This window comes from Nomascus leucogenys, chromosome 5, assembly GCF_006542625.1.
Source record: "Nomascus leucogenys isolate Asia chromosome 5, Asia_NLE_v1, whole genome shotgun sequence".
Taxonomy (NCBI): Eukaryota; Metazoa; Chordata; class Mammalia; order Primates; family Hylobatidae; genus Nomascus; species Nomascus leucogenys.
In genome coordinates this window covers 92,142,321-92,155,960 of record NC_044385.1, presented here as the reverse complement: position 1 = coordinate 92,155,960, position 13,640 = coordinate 92,142,321, and the positions used below count along the sequence as shown (strand labels likewise).

The 13,640-nt window shown below is 33.4% G+C and overlaps 1 protein-coding gene across 5 annotated transcripts in view; it reads left to right on the top strand.

Moving 5' to 3' along the window:
• The window catches only part of PCDH9 (protocadherin 9), a 911,081-nt gene extending 898,009 nt beyond the window's left edge, over nucleotides 1-13,072 (top strand). For all 5 annotated transcript variants that reach the window (XM_030813481.1, XM_030813479.1, XM_030813480.1 and 2 more), the window contains one exon: nucleotides 10,881-13,072. In XM_030813481.1, coding sequence (XP_030669341.1) covers nucleotides 10,881-11,254 — 374 coding nt within the window. In that variant the 3' untranslated portion in view covers nucleotides 11,255-13,072. The remainder of the gene's footprint in view (nucleotides 1-10,880) is intronic.
• The last annotated feature ends 568 nt before the right edge of the window (nucleotides 13,073-13,640 follow it).

The window sequence follows — 13,640 nt, the reverse complement described above, 5'->3', positions numbered from 1 at the left end:
TGCCCATTGAATCCTTGCCGTCCTTGGAATCTGGACTTCCACCTGCCCCCAGCTGGAGAAAACACTCTGCTTATAAAGGACTCATGTGATTAGATTAGGCCTACCAACAATCTCTTTTGATTAACTAAAACACAACTGACTAGTAATTTTATTGCATCTACAAAATCCTCTTTGCCATATAATTCAACACAATCACTGGTTCAATCTTATCATATTCATAGTCCCAGAGATTAGGGTGAAAATATTGATGGGAGAGGCATTTTAGATTTTTATGTAACACTTGTCAAGGACGACTCCAAATACCTTTTTTCCTGCATTGAGCAATTAGGTAATCAGTGTGCCATATACAAGAATGGTAAATTCAGTGGAATTTTCTAAAAAAAAATGCAAGAATTGTGCAGCTTGAAAATGCCAATTAGTAATCCAATAATCCTGATAGGTAGATAGTCAAATATACTGATATGGTCCCTAGGAGAAAGATTAAGGGCTAGAAATATAATTGGGGAATCCACATATTTATGTTGTATAAGACCAAGTGATTACGTGCACTCACATAGGTGAAGTGCAGATAAAGAGCTCTGAGCATTCTAACATTTAGGGATCTGGCAAGGGTGTGGTACCGTCAAAGGAAACTGAATAGGAAGGCGAGTGATGGATTACGAAAATCTGGAGAATGTGGCTTGGTGGATCTTGGACTTACCCCCACAAAACTACCGATTCAGAATTTGTTGATGAGAACAATTTGTGTGCTTAAAACTCTCCAGTGAACTCTAATACAAGATGAAGCCTGAAAACGTTATTAGTTTAGACCACTGGGAAAGGAGCGAAGGCAGACAGGTAAGTTCTAAATGTCTTGCATTTCAAAGTGTGATTCTTGAACACCATCAGCAGAATCACTTAAGGAACTGTTAGAAATGCAGGAACTCAGGACCCAATCAGATTTACTGAATTAGAATCTGCATTTTAATGATTTTCCTAGGTGACTCATACACATATTAACATTTGAGAGGCACTGAGCTGTGATATATTAATTTAAAGTGATGGTAAGACAGTCCAGGTGTAAATACACACACGTATACCTGCAGATCACATGGACCATATCTGATGTTTTATTCCATTTAAAATATAATCTTTCAGACATCTTTTAAAGTATATAAATTATTATGTCTTTAAATCCTTATTAATTTAGCGAAGTATTTTCCCCCATTTATCCAATGCTGAAAATCACTTGGGGCAAGTCTCTGTCACCTCTGATGATTGTGAGAAGCAGAAACTCTAACCCAGAGACTAGGAGAGAAACAAGGCTGAAGTTACATTATTAGTGTCCTGGGTAAAAATTGTCAGAGACCACAGGCATGAAAATGAATGTCATCAGTTTTTCCTGCTTTCATCTGATTAAATATCCCTGGAATAGGAAACAGCGGAGTTGTATAAAGGCAAATTGCTTCATAACATTGTGTACCACTATTGTGTATTACCTGTATTCAGGCCCGCAATTGCAACATTTTTAAAGGGGACAAAATATTATGTAAGTGGCTGATTTTTCACTTGGACTTCAGCCTGAAAATTAATCTCTAAAGTATTACTTCACTGCTTAACACCTTAGATCTGCACTTTAAAATGTGTTTCACATCAAATTAGATTTACCAAGTTTGTCTAAGAAACAATGCAAATTGCAAGAAATGGAGAGTAAATTCAGGAGATAGCAGTATATGAATGAATTTTTGAAACAAAAAACATGAAATACTAATACAAGAAATGATGAACTATAGAAGAAAGTAAATATGATCTGCAATAAGGTAAATACAATGTTTCACATCAAGCAGTTTGGTTAAAAATTGAAAGTTAGTTTGAATAATGAAGGTCTGTCTCTTTGGACTATTGTCATTCAATGGATTGCAATGTAAAATACTAATAGAGAACACTTAAAATTATCAGAGAAACTTTTCTTTACAGCAATTAGCTTTAGCAGATGAGAAAAAGGCAGCTTATTTTCATGCCCTGCAGAAGAAGGCTGAAGATGTACAAGAAAGTGCTCTTCATTCTCTGTGAGCCATAAAGTCTGTTCAAATAGCAATATCCTCTCTGGCAGTGAATCCGCTGCTTGGCGTGGCCATGTGTTATTGTATTTGGACTGTCTCCATCTGCAAATGTTGACTTTTCATCTGTGACCAAGGAAGAAATCTGTATGAGAAATGTGTAAAACATTTAATCCTTGTTTACTTGTTAACCAGAGGTTTTGTCCAATCCTCGTGGTGTGGATTCGTGTGCGTTTGTTTCTCAAGGTTACTGTAGATGCATTCACAAATGCAGATCTAAAACTCTGATAGAACCACTAGATTTTTGTTTACATTTAAAAGTGTAGTTATTCAAAATATAATTTCACACTCAAAAATCTAAATGAGACCTCAGTACTAGAGTATTTTTTTTTTTTTTTTTTTTTTGAGACAGGGTCTCGCTCTATCTCTCAGGCTAGAGTGCAGTGGTGCGATCACTGCTCATTGCAGCCTCAATCTCCCAGCTCAAGCAATCCTTCCACCTTAGTTCCCCTGAGTAGCTGGCACCACAGGCGCATGCCACCATGCCTGGCTAATATTTGTATTTTTTGTAGAGCCGATGTTTCACCGAGTTGTCCACGCTTTTCTCGAAGTGCTGGGATTACAGGCATGAGCCACCATGTCTAGCCTAATCTATCTGAACAATAGATTTATCATTTCTTTGCTCTCTCTTAGACTTTTCTTTACTGAAATGAAGTAGCATTGGAAAGTTTGATTATCACGTATCAATGACAAACCACAATGATATTTAATTAAGGAATAAAAGAATGTATAGAGGGCATGCATCAAAATCTAGCCTTTTTAGCCTCTCAATTTATAGGTAAGAGACTGGGAGCTAGGGAGTCTAAGCTTACTTTCTCAAAGTCCATACCAATTCATCATTCTACTAGGGCTAAAATATACTTATTTGTTTGCCTATCTATAATGATCTTGTGTCTTGAGATTTTCCTATTGATTCTGATTTTAGATATTCTATACAATAGTCTTTTGAATCCAACATGAGCTAAATCAGAAATTATTGAATAAATGAATGGAAAGTACGCACAAATTTGTCACATTTACCTTTGGATTTGGACTGTCCGCATAACTATTCTATGTGATTTCATATAAAATCTGAATACAATGGCAATGAGATTCACACCCTCTGGCTGTTTTCCTATATAATAAGAGCAGAGTAATAACTAAACAACTATTTACTATTGTATGACATTCATTTAATAGTAATGCAGTCTCCAAAGGGCACGAGGGCAATGCTGAACTATTTCCTAGTTTTCATGCCAACTTTCATATTTGAAATTAATTTTACCATGTTTAGATTTGAGGCAAATTAATGGATTTTATTTTTAATAGTAACTGTTCAATAAATATAGAACATAGGGTAGAATAGTGGATATTAGGGTGTCTATCAAGTAAATTTGCCTCTGACATTTCTTTCAGGTCCCTCCAGATTTACATAAACCTATAGTTTTAGCTTTCCATTCAAGGTAATCCACAAAAAAAGTTACGCTGGTACACACTGTCTCAAAAAAAAAAAAATAAGTAACACACACACACAGAAATAAATTGAAGTATAAAATGAGCTAGTAAAAATACTAAATTTTGTTGTGTTAGTATTCTGGAGACACTAAAATTAACTTCAAATGAATGAAGGAGAATATTTGTTTCCCTGAAATTTTATTATAGAAAGATTGGTTAAGGCAAGGAACAAGTATGAAGATTAAGATTTTGCTGAGCATATTAATAGCTGTAAGTGCAAAGCAAAATTACAGAGTAAAAGTTTACATAAAAAGGAAATTTCTTTAAAACATCATTATATCTAAATGTCAGGGAAACTGCTTTAGCAAATCCAAATCAGTGGAATGCATCTTTCATTTTAAAGTGTTTGGGGGTGCACAAATCTTTGCGTAATAGACACTCATGATAGCCTAAAGTCTTGGAGAAATACAGCGAAATTGGAACTTAGGAACAAACGTTTTGCATAAAAATAGTGATATATATTCTTACTACAAAAATAATATTATAACATGACAGTCAGATGTGTATTGCATCCAAGAGGAATTTGCCTATAATAAAAATTGAACAAAATGAAAAATGGAGTGAGATATGATGAATTTGATCCTAAATCATATGAAAATGACTTATTTATTTTACAAATCAATGTGGCAGTCTGTTTAAACTTATTTTACCTAACAGTAAAAATTCTAAGAAAAATGTATTCATAGAAAAGATCAAAATTTCATACAGTGTGAAAACTAACAAGAAATGTAAAAAGTCCTATAGCTTTTTAAAGGAAATGTCAGTTTCTAGCTTTGGTATTAAAGGGTTTCAAATAATGAGATTGAAAGGTAGGTAGTCAACAGGCCAGAAGCTATTTCTTAATTACAGCAGTGAATTAATCAATGAAGTAACAGTTCTGCTTCTGGTTATAGTAAAATGATATCAAGAACCACTCAAGTATCCTACTACTTAAGTATAAGTAGAGTTCCATTAACTTGGACTGTTTTACATTTTAAACTTACATCTTTTAAAGTTAGTAATTCAGGCACCTTTCTGAGAACTGCTAATGCCTAAAACTTTGAAAAATATTTTATCTGGTTTTTAACAAGAAGATAGTTGTGTGAAGATGAACATTGAGACCTGACATAAATATTAACTGAAACAACTTTCCAGAAGCTTTTCATTATGTGCTTTTGTTTTTGCTTTCAAAATTTAAAGGCAGAGACAGATGGCTTGCACAGTGTTATTTGCACTTGCGATTTCATACATACCAAAACCAAGGATAACCACACTCAGACATTGAAGATTGTGCAAAGCAACAAAGAATTTGAGTTAAAAAAAAATCAATAAATGTTTCAGTGTTTAAAAAATTTATGATAGATGATTTTAATTATTTTAAAGAAAGGAAATAAACTGGTGTAATGATAAAATTATAAAAAGTATTTATAAGTGGTTTGGAATCCTGATCAGGATTCTTCACATATATTTTATGATGTAGCACAAATAGTACATTATAAAATTTATGAAAAAAATAGAAAAACAGAAAAAAACACACATGCACATGATTACACATGCACAAACACACCACACTCACACACAAACAAAATCTCAAAACATAAGAATCCAGTACAACGATACATATGATGCATGTTAGGTTTCAATAAATATTTGAGAGACTGTATGAATGAAAAACAAATATTATTCATCAATTAATACAATTACCTATAGTAATAATAAAAATATATCAAAGAAAAAGGATTATAGTTTAGTGCATATAATTTTTGCAGTATTAGCAAACATCTGAGATTTAAAACCCTATATATTGATGGAGAACTATAGATTACATTCAATCATATTTTGGAAAATTTCAATATTTAATAACATTTTTAGAACAATGTTTTTCTCCTTTTTAAAAGCATAAAAAACTCAATCAGTAGTTCTAAAAATGAGAAAAATGAGTTAGAAACAAGTCAGTTATTAGCATATATCAGATTATAAACATGTATAGGGCAGGGACTGACTTAGGAGACCAGTCGAATGAATGTATTACCTTTAATAATTCATCATGGAATTTTGAAAAAATATATACTTTTTCTTTTTACCAATTTATGACACTGACTTTAAGGAAGAAAACACGGAAGCATTCTTATTTTCCCATGATAAAACTCACTGGGCTTTTGTTTTTTGTTTTGTTTTGTTTTCTCCTTAATATCACAGCAATTACTGGGAATTACATAGAGGCCCAAAGAAACAAATTAAACTTTTCCCTATTTAATGTCATGTCCCAAAATAAAAACTTACCAAAGCATAAAGTAAGTACCCCATAAATACATATACCTACCATGTAACTACAAAAATTAAAAATAAAAACTTTTAAAGCATAAAGCAAATTATATTTTCCAACAATACAGCTCATACTATAATGATACACAGCAGATAAGCAGATTATTGATGGATTGATTGATGTATATAGGTTTTGTTTTTGTTTTTGTTTTTTGCTGTTTTGGCTCAGTTTTGAGCCCCGGTCTAGAGACTGGTAAATTTCCCCTTCTTGAGCATCTAAATCCATATTCCTCTAGTTCTCTTCTAGTGATCTCACACTTCTGGGTCACTAAGCAACCTGCCTAAGCAAATGCTTTGATACTAGGTAATATGACATTGCTGTTTTGACCTGGTTCTTGAGAAATTATTCAAATTAGCCAATCCTCAGAGAGCCCTAAAACCCTAGCTAACCCTACTCAGTTTTTCGTACATAGACTGTTCTCTAGAGCTCCAGCTTGCTGTTACCTTGTTCCCAGATTCAGTCCCTTGTATGGCTCTGCCTGAAAGGCTTCTCCCATTTAGAGCGCTAACAAAAAATTCTGCCTTTCTAGAGTGCCATTGTGTGTGGCTGACCTGAGGATGGATCTTTAAAATTTGTACAGCAACCAGTTATCTGAAAGACTTACTTATGAATCTACAAAACTTCTATAAATTTATTTATAGACTTTATCAAAATCCTTCAAGTTTACTTACAGGAATGAATCATGGGAAGTACAATGCACAAAGAACAATTAATATTATTTAATGAAAACAAACTCATGTTTTGCAAGTTAAAGATTTTGTACAGTACATAAAAATTTTAACTGTAAATGTTTTAATGCCAATTATGTAAAAAAAAGTTTAAAGAAATTATAGAAGAAATGATGTACCTTGGCACAAAGTCTATCTGATAAGTTATAAAGAGAAAAACGTTCCTAAAAGAGTTAACGGCCCCCAGCTCGTTTTAATGACACCTTTTACTTCCCTCTCAGCTCACTGCTCTTAAGGCAATCATGTGTTTCCCAGAATAACTCTCAGCTTCATGAGGATAGTGTTGACATCTGTTTTGTTCAAGGCTGTAGTTCTGGTGCCTGTCACAGTGCCAGCACATAGTACATGCTCAGTAAATGTTTGTGGAATAAATAACTGTTGTTGATTGTAAATATTTTTTAAAAGGATAAATTATATTTGTTAAAATGTGTCACACAATGCTGAAAACCTAAGGTATACATATTATAAACACGCACACAACACATTCTCAATCTTTGAGTGATATGTCTTAAATTAATAAGATGGTTGGGTGTGTTGCATAAGGCTAATTTTAAAATAGCCTTGCACATCCTCTCTTTTTTGATGAGCTCAATAAAAGCCTGATGTAATGACATTTCTGAGGTAGCTGGTAATTTTTTTTCCCTTTGGAGATTTTAACAATAAAAACTTATTAATGATGCTGGAAATGTAAAGATTAAAAGTTTGCTTGTAGGCTTCAAGATATGTTACATATCAAATTGGTGATTAACTCCATTGATGTTTAGAAAGGAGTAAATATATTTAACAGAGAAGTTAAATTATTCATTTATAAACTGTCACAAAGTATTGCTAGGCAAAGGAATTTGCTGTTGAGGAAGCATTTGGTGTAAGATTTGTGAAATTAGCATCTTCTATTATAATTACTTTAGGTCTGCCTTTAAGCAGGAGATATCTTTGATAATTCTCAGAACATTTTCAACCTCATAAAAGTTTAATTAACAATTAACATTGTTCGTAGATCACCACTATTGTTTAGCACTATGAGGAATCAGAAAACCGACGTGCCATTTTTTTCCACCAATTTTCAATCTAGTTGGGAGGAAATTAAAATTAAAACTTGCAAATATACGGAACCCCCTCCAAAAAACAAAAAATAGAATTAAGCTAAGAGTTGAGGGAGCTCAGTTAGGAAATTTGTTATTCCTCAATAAAGAAAGCTCTGTGGAAATCAAGGTGCATATGAAGCATGAATTGGTAGAGTTATGGAAGCTTGCTTTTGGTGTATGGGACATAAGCTGACCCTTGAAGAGGTCAGTAAGTAAGTGAAAACAGGCCCAGCAAAAAACATCTTCTAAGCCTGTGATCCTAATGCAGGGAGCATGGATTGGTTTAAGCAAAATGTGTTAGCTTTGTGAATGCAGAGTCACTGAGTACACTTAAGGGAGACTAAAAGTGAGAAATTAGTTTTAACTTTTAAAATGTGGCCAGATTGTAGAGGGCAAAGAAAAGCTCATAGAGAAGTTTAAATTAAATATCCAAAAAAGTAAGTAATCATTGGAGGTATGTGAGAGGAAAAGTTTTAAGTAATGAATATGTGTTTAAACAAAACAAAACTGTTTGCTTTTGAGGGGATGGGAATTTGGTTCAGATGGGAAGTAATTTTAAGGATATTCTAAAAGGAAGACTTTTAGATATAAAAAATCTCTAAACTTTAAGTTTATATGAAATAGTGCATTTCAGCTCCTTTTTTCACATCTAGTATCTGTTCTGTTTTTAAACAATTTTTTTTATATCAACAGCTTTTGGGGCACAGGTGGTTTTTGGTTCCATGGATGATTGTATAGTGGTGAGGTCTGAGATTTTAGGGCACCCATCACCCAAGTAGTATACATCGTACCCAGGAAAACTACATTCAGTATCTATTTTGATGTTGCCTGCGGTTTGCTGTCTCTGGTCTTTGCCATCAACTGTTGCCTGTCGCAGTGGGAATTTTTTTTTTTCACATGCAAGAAATAATTAGAATATTATTAAGGCAAATAGAGAGCTCACAATTATTGGACATTTAAAAATATTAGTTGTGCTAACTTGGGTTTTAGCAAAGACCTACATTCCAATTATTGAGCTATTTAAATTGATGACTAAGCAAACCTGCAGGCATGCTTTCTTTTCTTTTTTCTGCATTTTTTTTCTGATGACTCTCTGCTTTTGAAAATGCTTTATGCCTCAGGCATTCTTGCCTATCCACTTAACTTAATTCGTAAAATCAATTCCTAATTTCCAAGCTATCATTTATCTATCACGTGGCTGTTTAATCAAGGGGGGTAAGACAACAGCAACAAAGAAACCCAATTTATTTCTTAACCATTTGGCTTATGTTTTTTTTTAGTAAAGGGCTGATTTCTATTTTAAACAGTCAGAAAATAGTTTACTTTTGAAATCCTGGTTAAAATGTATGTTCTAGATTGCCTGCTGGTGAAAAAAAGTAGAAGATAAATTCTATGATCACTTTCTTTCCCTTGAATGTTAGACTCCATGTGATTCAATTTGCAATTTAGCTTCAGTTTTATACCTTAGAAATTTAGAAAATAGTTAAGCTCAGAGGAACCAAACACTGTCTGGATGCAAATGGCTTCTCCTTTACTTGGATTTCAGAATGTTTGCAGCTGACCAGATGTGTTGTTAGATACAATAATTATTCTTTAAAACGAGTATTTAACTTTTCAAAAATGTGGCAAAATATTTTCATATAAAAATAATGTGTTTATTTAGAAAAAACAATATTTTATATAATCATTTACAGTATTTTTAATGATGCTATGTTTCAAGTGGTAATCTTGCTTTTTAACTTAGTGGAGTTGTATTGTTTGCATATTCTTTAATATTGCACATATAAATTGTTCTACTTTTTATAATTTATCATATATATGAGTTTTTTCTGGGATTTCTTAGAATATAAATTATTAATAATCTGTATGCCTTTATCAAGTCTTTAACAAAGACTTATAAAATGATACATCATGGTTATATCTGTTTACCCATATCTGTCTTTTTATCTATCTATCTATGTCTTTGGATCTAAATAACTAAATAAAGGATTAAGAAGGAAAATATTAATAGATCAATCTTACCTCCCTAACAAATTTGATTCCTTTTGTGTTAATCTTTTTTTTTCTTTTTAGTTTACATGGTTTCTTTTTTTTATTTATTTTATTTATTTTTATTTATTTATTTTTTATTATTATTACTATACTTTAAGTTTTAGGGTACATGTGCACAATGTGCAGGTTTGTTACATATGTATCCATGTGCCACGTTGGTGTGCTGCACCCATTAACTCGTCATTTAGCATTAGGTATATCTCTTAATGCTGTCCCTTCCCCCTCCCCCCAACCGCAACAGTCCCCGGAGTGTGATGTTCCCGTTCCTGTGTCCAAGTGTTCTCATTGTTCAATTCCCACCTATGAGTGAGAACATGCAGTGTTTGGTTTTTTTGTCCTGCGATAGTTTACTGAGAATGATGGTTTCCAGTTTCATCCATGTCCCTACAAAGGACATGAACTCATCATTTTTTATGGCTGCATAGTATTCCATGGTGTATATGTGCCACATTTTCTTAATCCAGTCTATCGTTGTTGGACATTTGGGTTGGTTCCAAGTCTTTGCTATTGTGAATAGTGCTGCAATAAACATACGTGTGGATGTGTCTTTGTAGCAGTAGGATTTATAGTCCTTTGGGTATATACCCAGTAATGGGATGGCTGGGTCAAATGATATTTCTAGTTCTAGATCCCTGAGGAATCACCACACTGACTTCCACAATGGTTGAACTAGTTTACAGTCCCACCAACAGTGTAAAAGTGTTCCTATTTCTCCACATCCTCTCCAGCACCTGTTGTTTCCTGACTTTTTAATGATCGCCATTCTAACTGGTGTGAGATACCATTCAGGACATAGGCGTGGGCAAGGACTTCATGTCTAAAACACCAAAAGCAATGGCAACAAAAGCCAAAATTGACAAATGGGATCCAATTAAACTAAAGAGCTTCTGCACAGCAAAAGAAACTACCATCAGAGTGAACAGGCAACCTACAAAATGGGAGAAAATTTTGTGTTAATCTTTAGAAGATGGAGAAATATATCTTTGAGTTGCTTGACTTGATACACTTTTATGAAAAAATAAGATCACTAATAACATACTTTTTCTCTAAGGAGATAATTTTCATTGAAACTTTTAACCACTTTCTTTTCTTATTTTCTCTGTCTTGTCTTCTGCAGACGGGCCTTTGGGTCCACGGGGATTAGCTGAAGCTACAGAGATGTGCACTCAAGAGTGCTTGGTTTTGGGTCACTCTGATAATTGCTGGATGCCTCCTGGCTTGGGTCCATATCAACACCCTAAATCTCCTCTCTCAACCTTTGCACCCCAGAAAGAATGGGTGAAGAAGGACAAGCTTGTGAATGGGCACACCCTGACCAGAGCCTGGAAAGAAGACAGCAACAGGAACCAGTTCAATGACCGTAAGCAGTATGGCTCCAACGAAGGCCATTTCAACAATGGCAGCCACATGACAGACATTCCTCTGGCAAATCTGAAGTCTTATAAGCAAGCAGGAGGTGCTATTGAGAGTCCTAAGGAGCACCAACTCTAAGAAAAGGCTATATGGGACCTAATAACTTTAATCTAAATAGACATGCTAATACCGTGTGTGTCAGAGCTTTATGTATTCAATAGATCTCTACAACTATGCCCCTTCTAGCAGGGATACCTATAACTTTGTGTTAGCACTATGGAGAATACAATGTTTTGCAACATATGAGAGAAGATAGTTCTAGCCATGCAATTTTGTTTACTAGAATTGATTAAACTCTCCAGAGATCTCTCCATTGTGCAAATTTTTTTTTATTATTGCATTTTATTTTGACCCTGGACTGCTGCTATGAACAATAGAATATGCATTTGGAAAGTAAGAAAGTTTCATGGATTAGAGTGACTGAAAAACATATCCAGTTAGAAATTGTGCTCTTTTTTTTTTTTTTTTGGTCATTGATTTGTGCTGGGACTGCTATACTTGACATTATACTGCAAACAAAAATTAAAGAGATAAGCATTAAACCTATCGTGCTGTTAACAACGTTAGTGGACACTTGTAAGTCAATCAGTGTTAAAGTATTTGTAAATAGAAGCAAGCTATTATTAACAACTTTTGTGTACTTATAATGTTCACCTAAAAATGTTGTAGCATAATTCTGTGTTTTATGGTTGCCTCTGTCCTTCTTTTTATTTACCTCTGTTGCTATTTTTGTTGTTTCTTTTAGTGAGGTGTTTCTGCGTTAGTAGTCTGTCTTGACACACATTGTTCAAACAATCTCAAACACTTGTGTTTAAAAAAGGTTCTGAAATCTTGCTTCTTGTATGACAGCTTATGATGCTGGAATTCTGTAAACAATAAAGATGAAAGAAAAGATGAAAACTTTATACAAAAAAGGACTTCTGCAAAAGCTTGGAAATTCAGAACCTATTTTTTATACTCTTATTTTCGAAGTAGGTAAAAGCAAAATCACTTAATTAGTACCATTAAGTGAGAGAGTAATGGAAAAGTGTTATCCATCAAAAGTGATATAATATCCTCTACTTGTCACTCATGTAAAACTAATGTATCAAAATTAGCATATATGGAAGAAAAATAACTATTCAAAAATAGTTTCAATTGGGCAAATGTGTGTCTACAACTTTGTTGAAATGGCAGAGTTTGTGTTGATCCTCATATACAATAATGTTGTTGTAACACAAGTGTTATTAGACCATAGCCACAAAATATTTAATGTGTTGTGCCTTCATGATGTAACAGAACATTCTCCAGGTAGGGTAGTTGGGGGAAATAAAGGGATAAATCTCTAATTATTGCTGTTTAACTGTTTGTTATCATAGTTGGTCAATGCCTGGCAGGTACCAGCATATTGTCACTTAGGTCAAACCAACAAAGTGACAACTAATGTTAATAAGATCTCAGTTGCACGTGCAAACAAATCCAAATTCAAATATTCTTAGGAGGTTTTTGTTAAGGCATGACAGATGATTTAAACAAATAAATAGCATGCAACAAAATGTCTTTATTGAAAGAAGTGGAAGTTATCTTAATGCCACGGTTCACCATCAATTTAAAAGTAAAAAAAACAAAAAAAAATCCAAAAAATTAAAAAAAAAAGGTTTGCTAATCTGATAGTTAATTTGTTCTTACCAAAAAATAAAATTACTTTGTAAATAGCAGTTCACATTTTTCCACAGTATAATGGAAAATAATGGGTAGGGGTGCATTGCTTATTGAAGTACATTTTTGTCGGTTTGTGAGGGGTGTTTGATGACTTTGACAGAATAAATATCTAAACAATTATCCTTGTTACTGCTTTGCCAGTTCTACGTTATTTACAATTATTCAGCTCTTGCAATAAATGTTCTGAATTCCTGATTGTAGTGTGTTAATTCTTAGTCAACATCCAAATTGGTTATTTATACTTCTAATTGTTGGGTAAATATATGTTGACAAAATTTAACATTTATTTAGAAATTAAGGGAGATTCGTTGGGGTTTAATACCTATCCTTTGAAAATGTGAGTACCAAGATAAGTGTTCAATTACCCTAATGGTCTTCACAATTATTTTTTAGGGAAATTCATGGAGAAAGTTCATTGACTTTCTGGTCAAGATTCATGCAAGTTTCATCAAAGTGAAATCCCAAGTCAGAAACTGTGCTGGTAGCACTAGTTAGTAAGGTTGGTTTTTATTCTTTGTCTCTTTAATAAGATTTCATGGAACAAACTTTCATTTATATAATCATTGGCCAAGGCAGAAGATCATTCTGGGATTATGGCCTTAAACCCAGAGTCAAACTTCATCTGTATTTCTTTCAGTTTAGGAAAATAGGCACAGAAAGCTATCAAGGATAAGAAGACACATTCAAACATATGCCATGTGTGTATGCTCACCCTAGAGCAACTTCATTAATCTTCACTCATGCTGGAGTTTTGGACTCGATA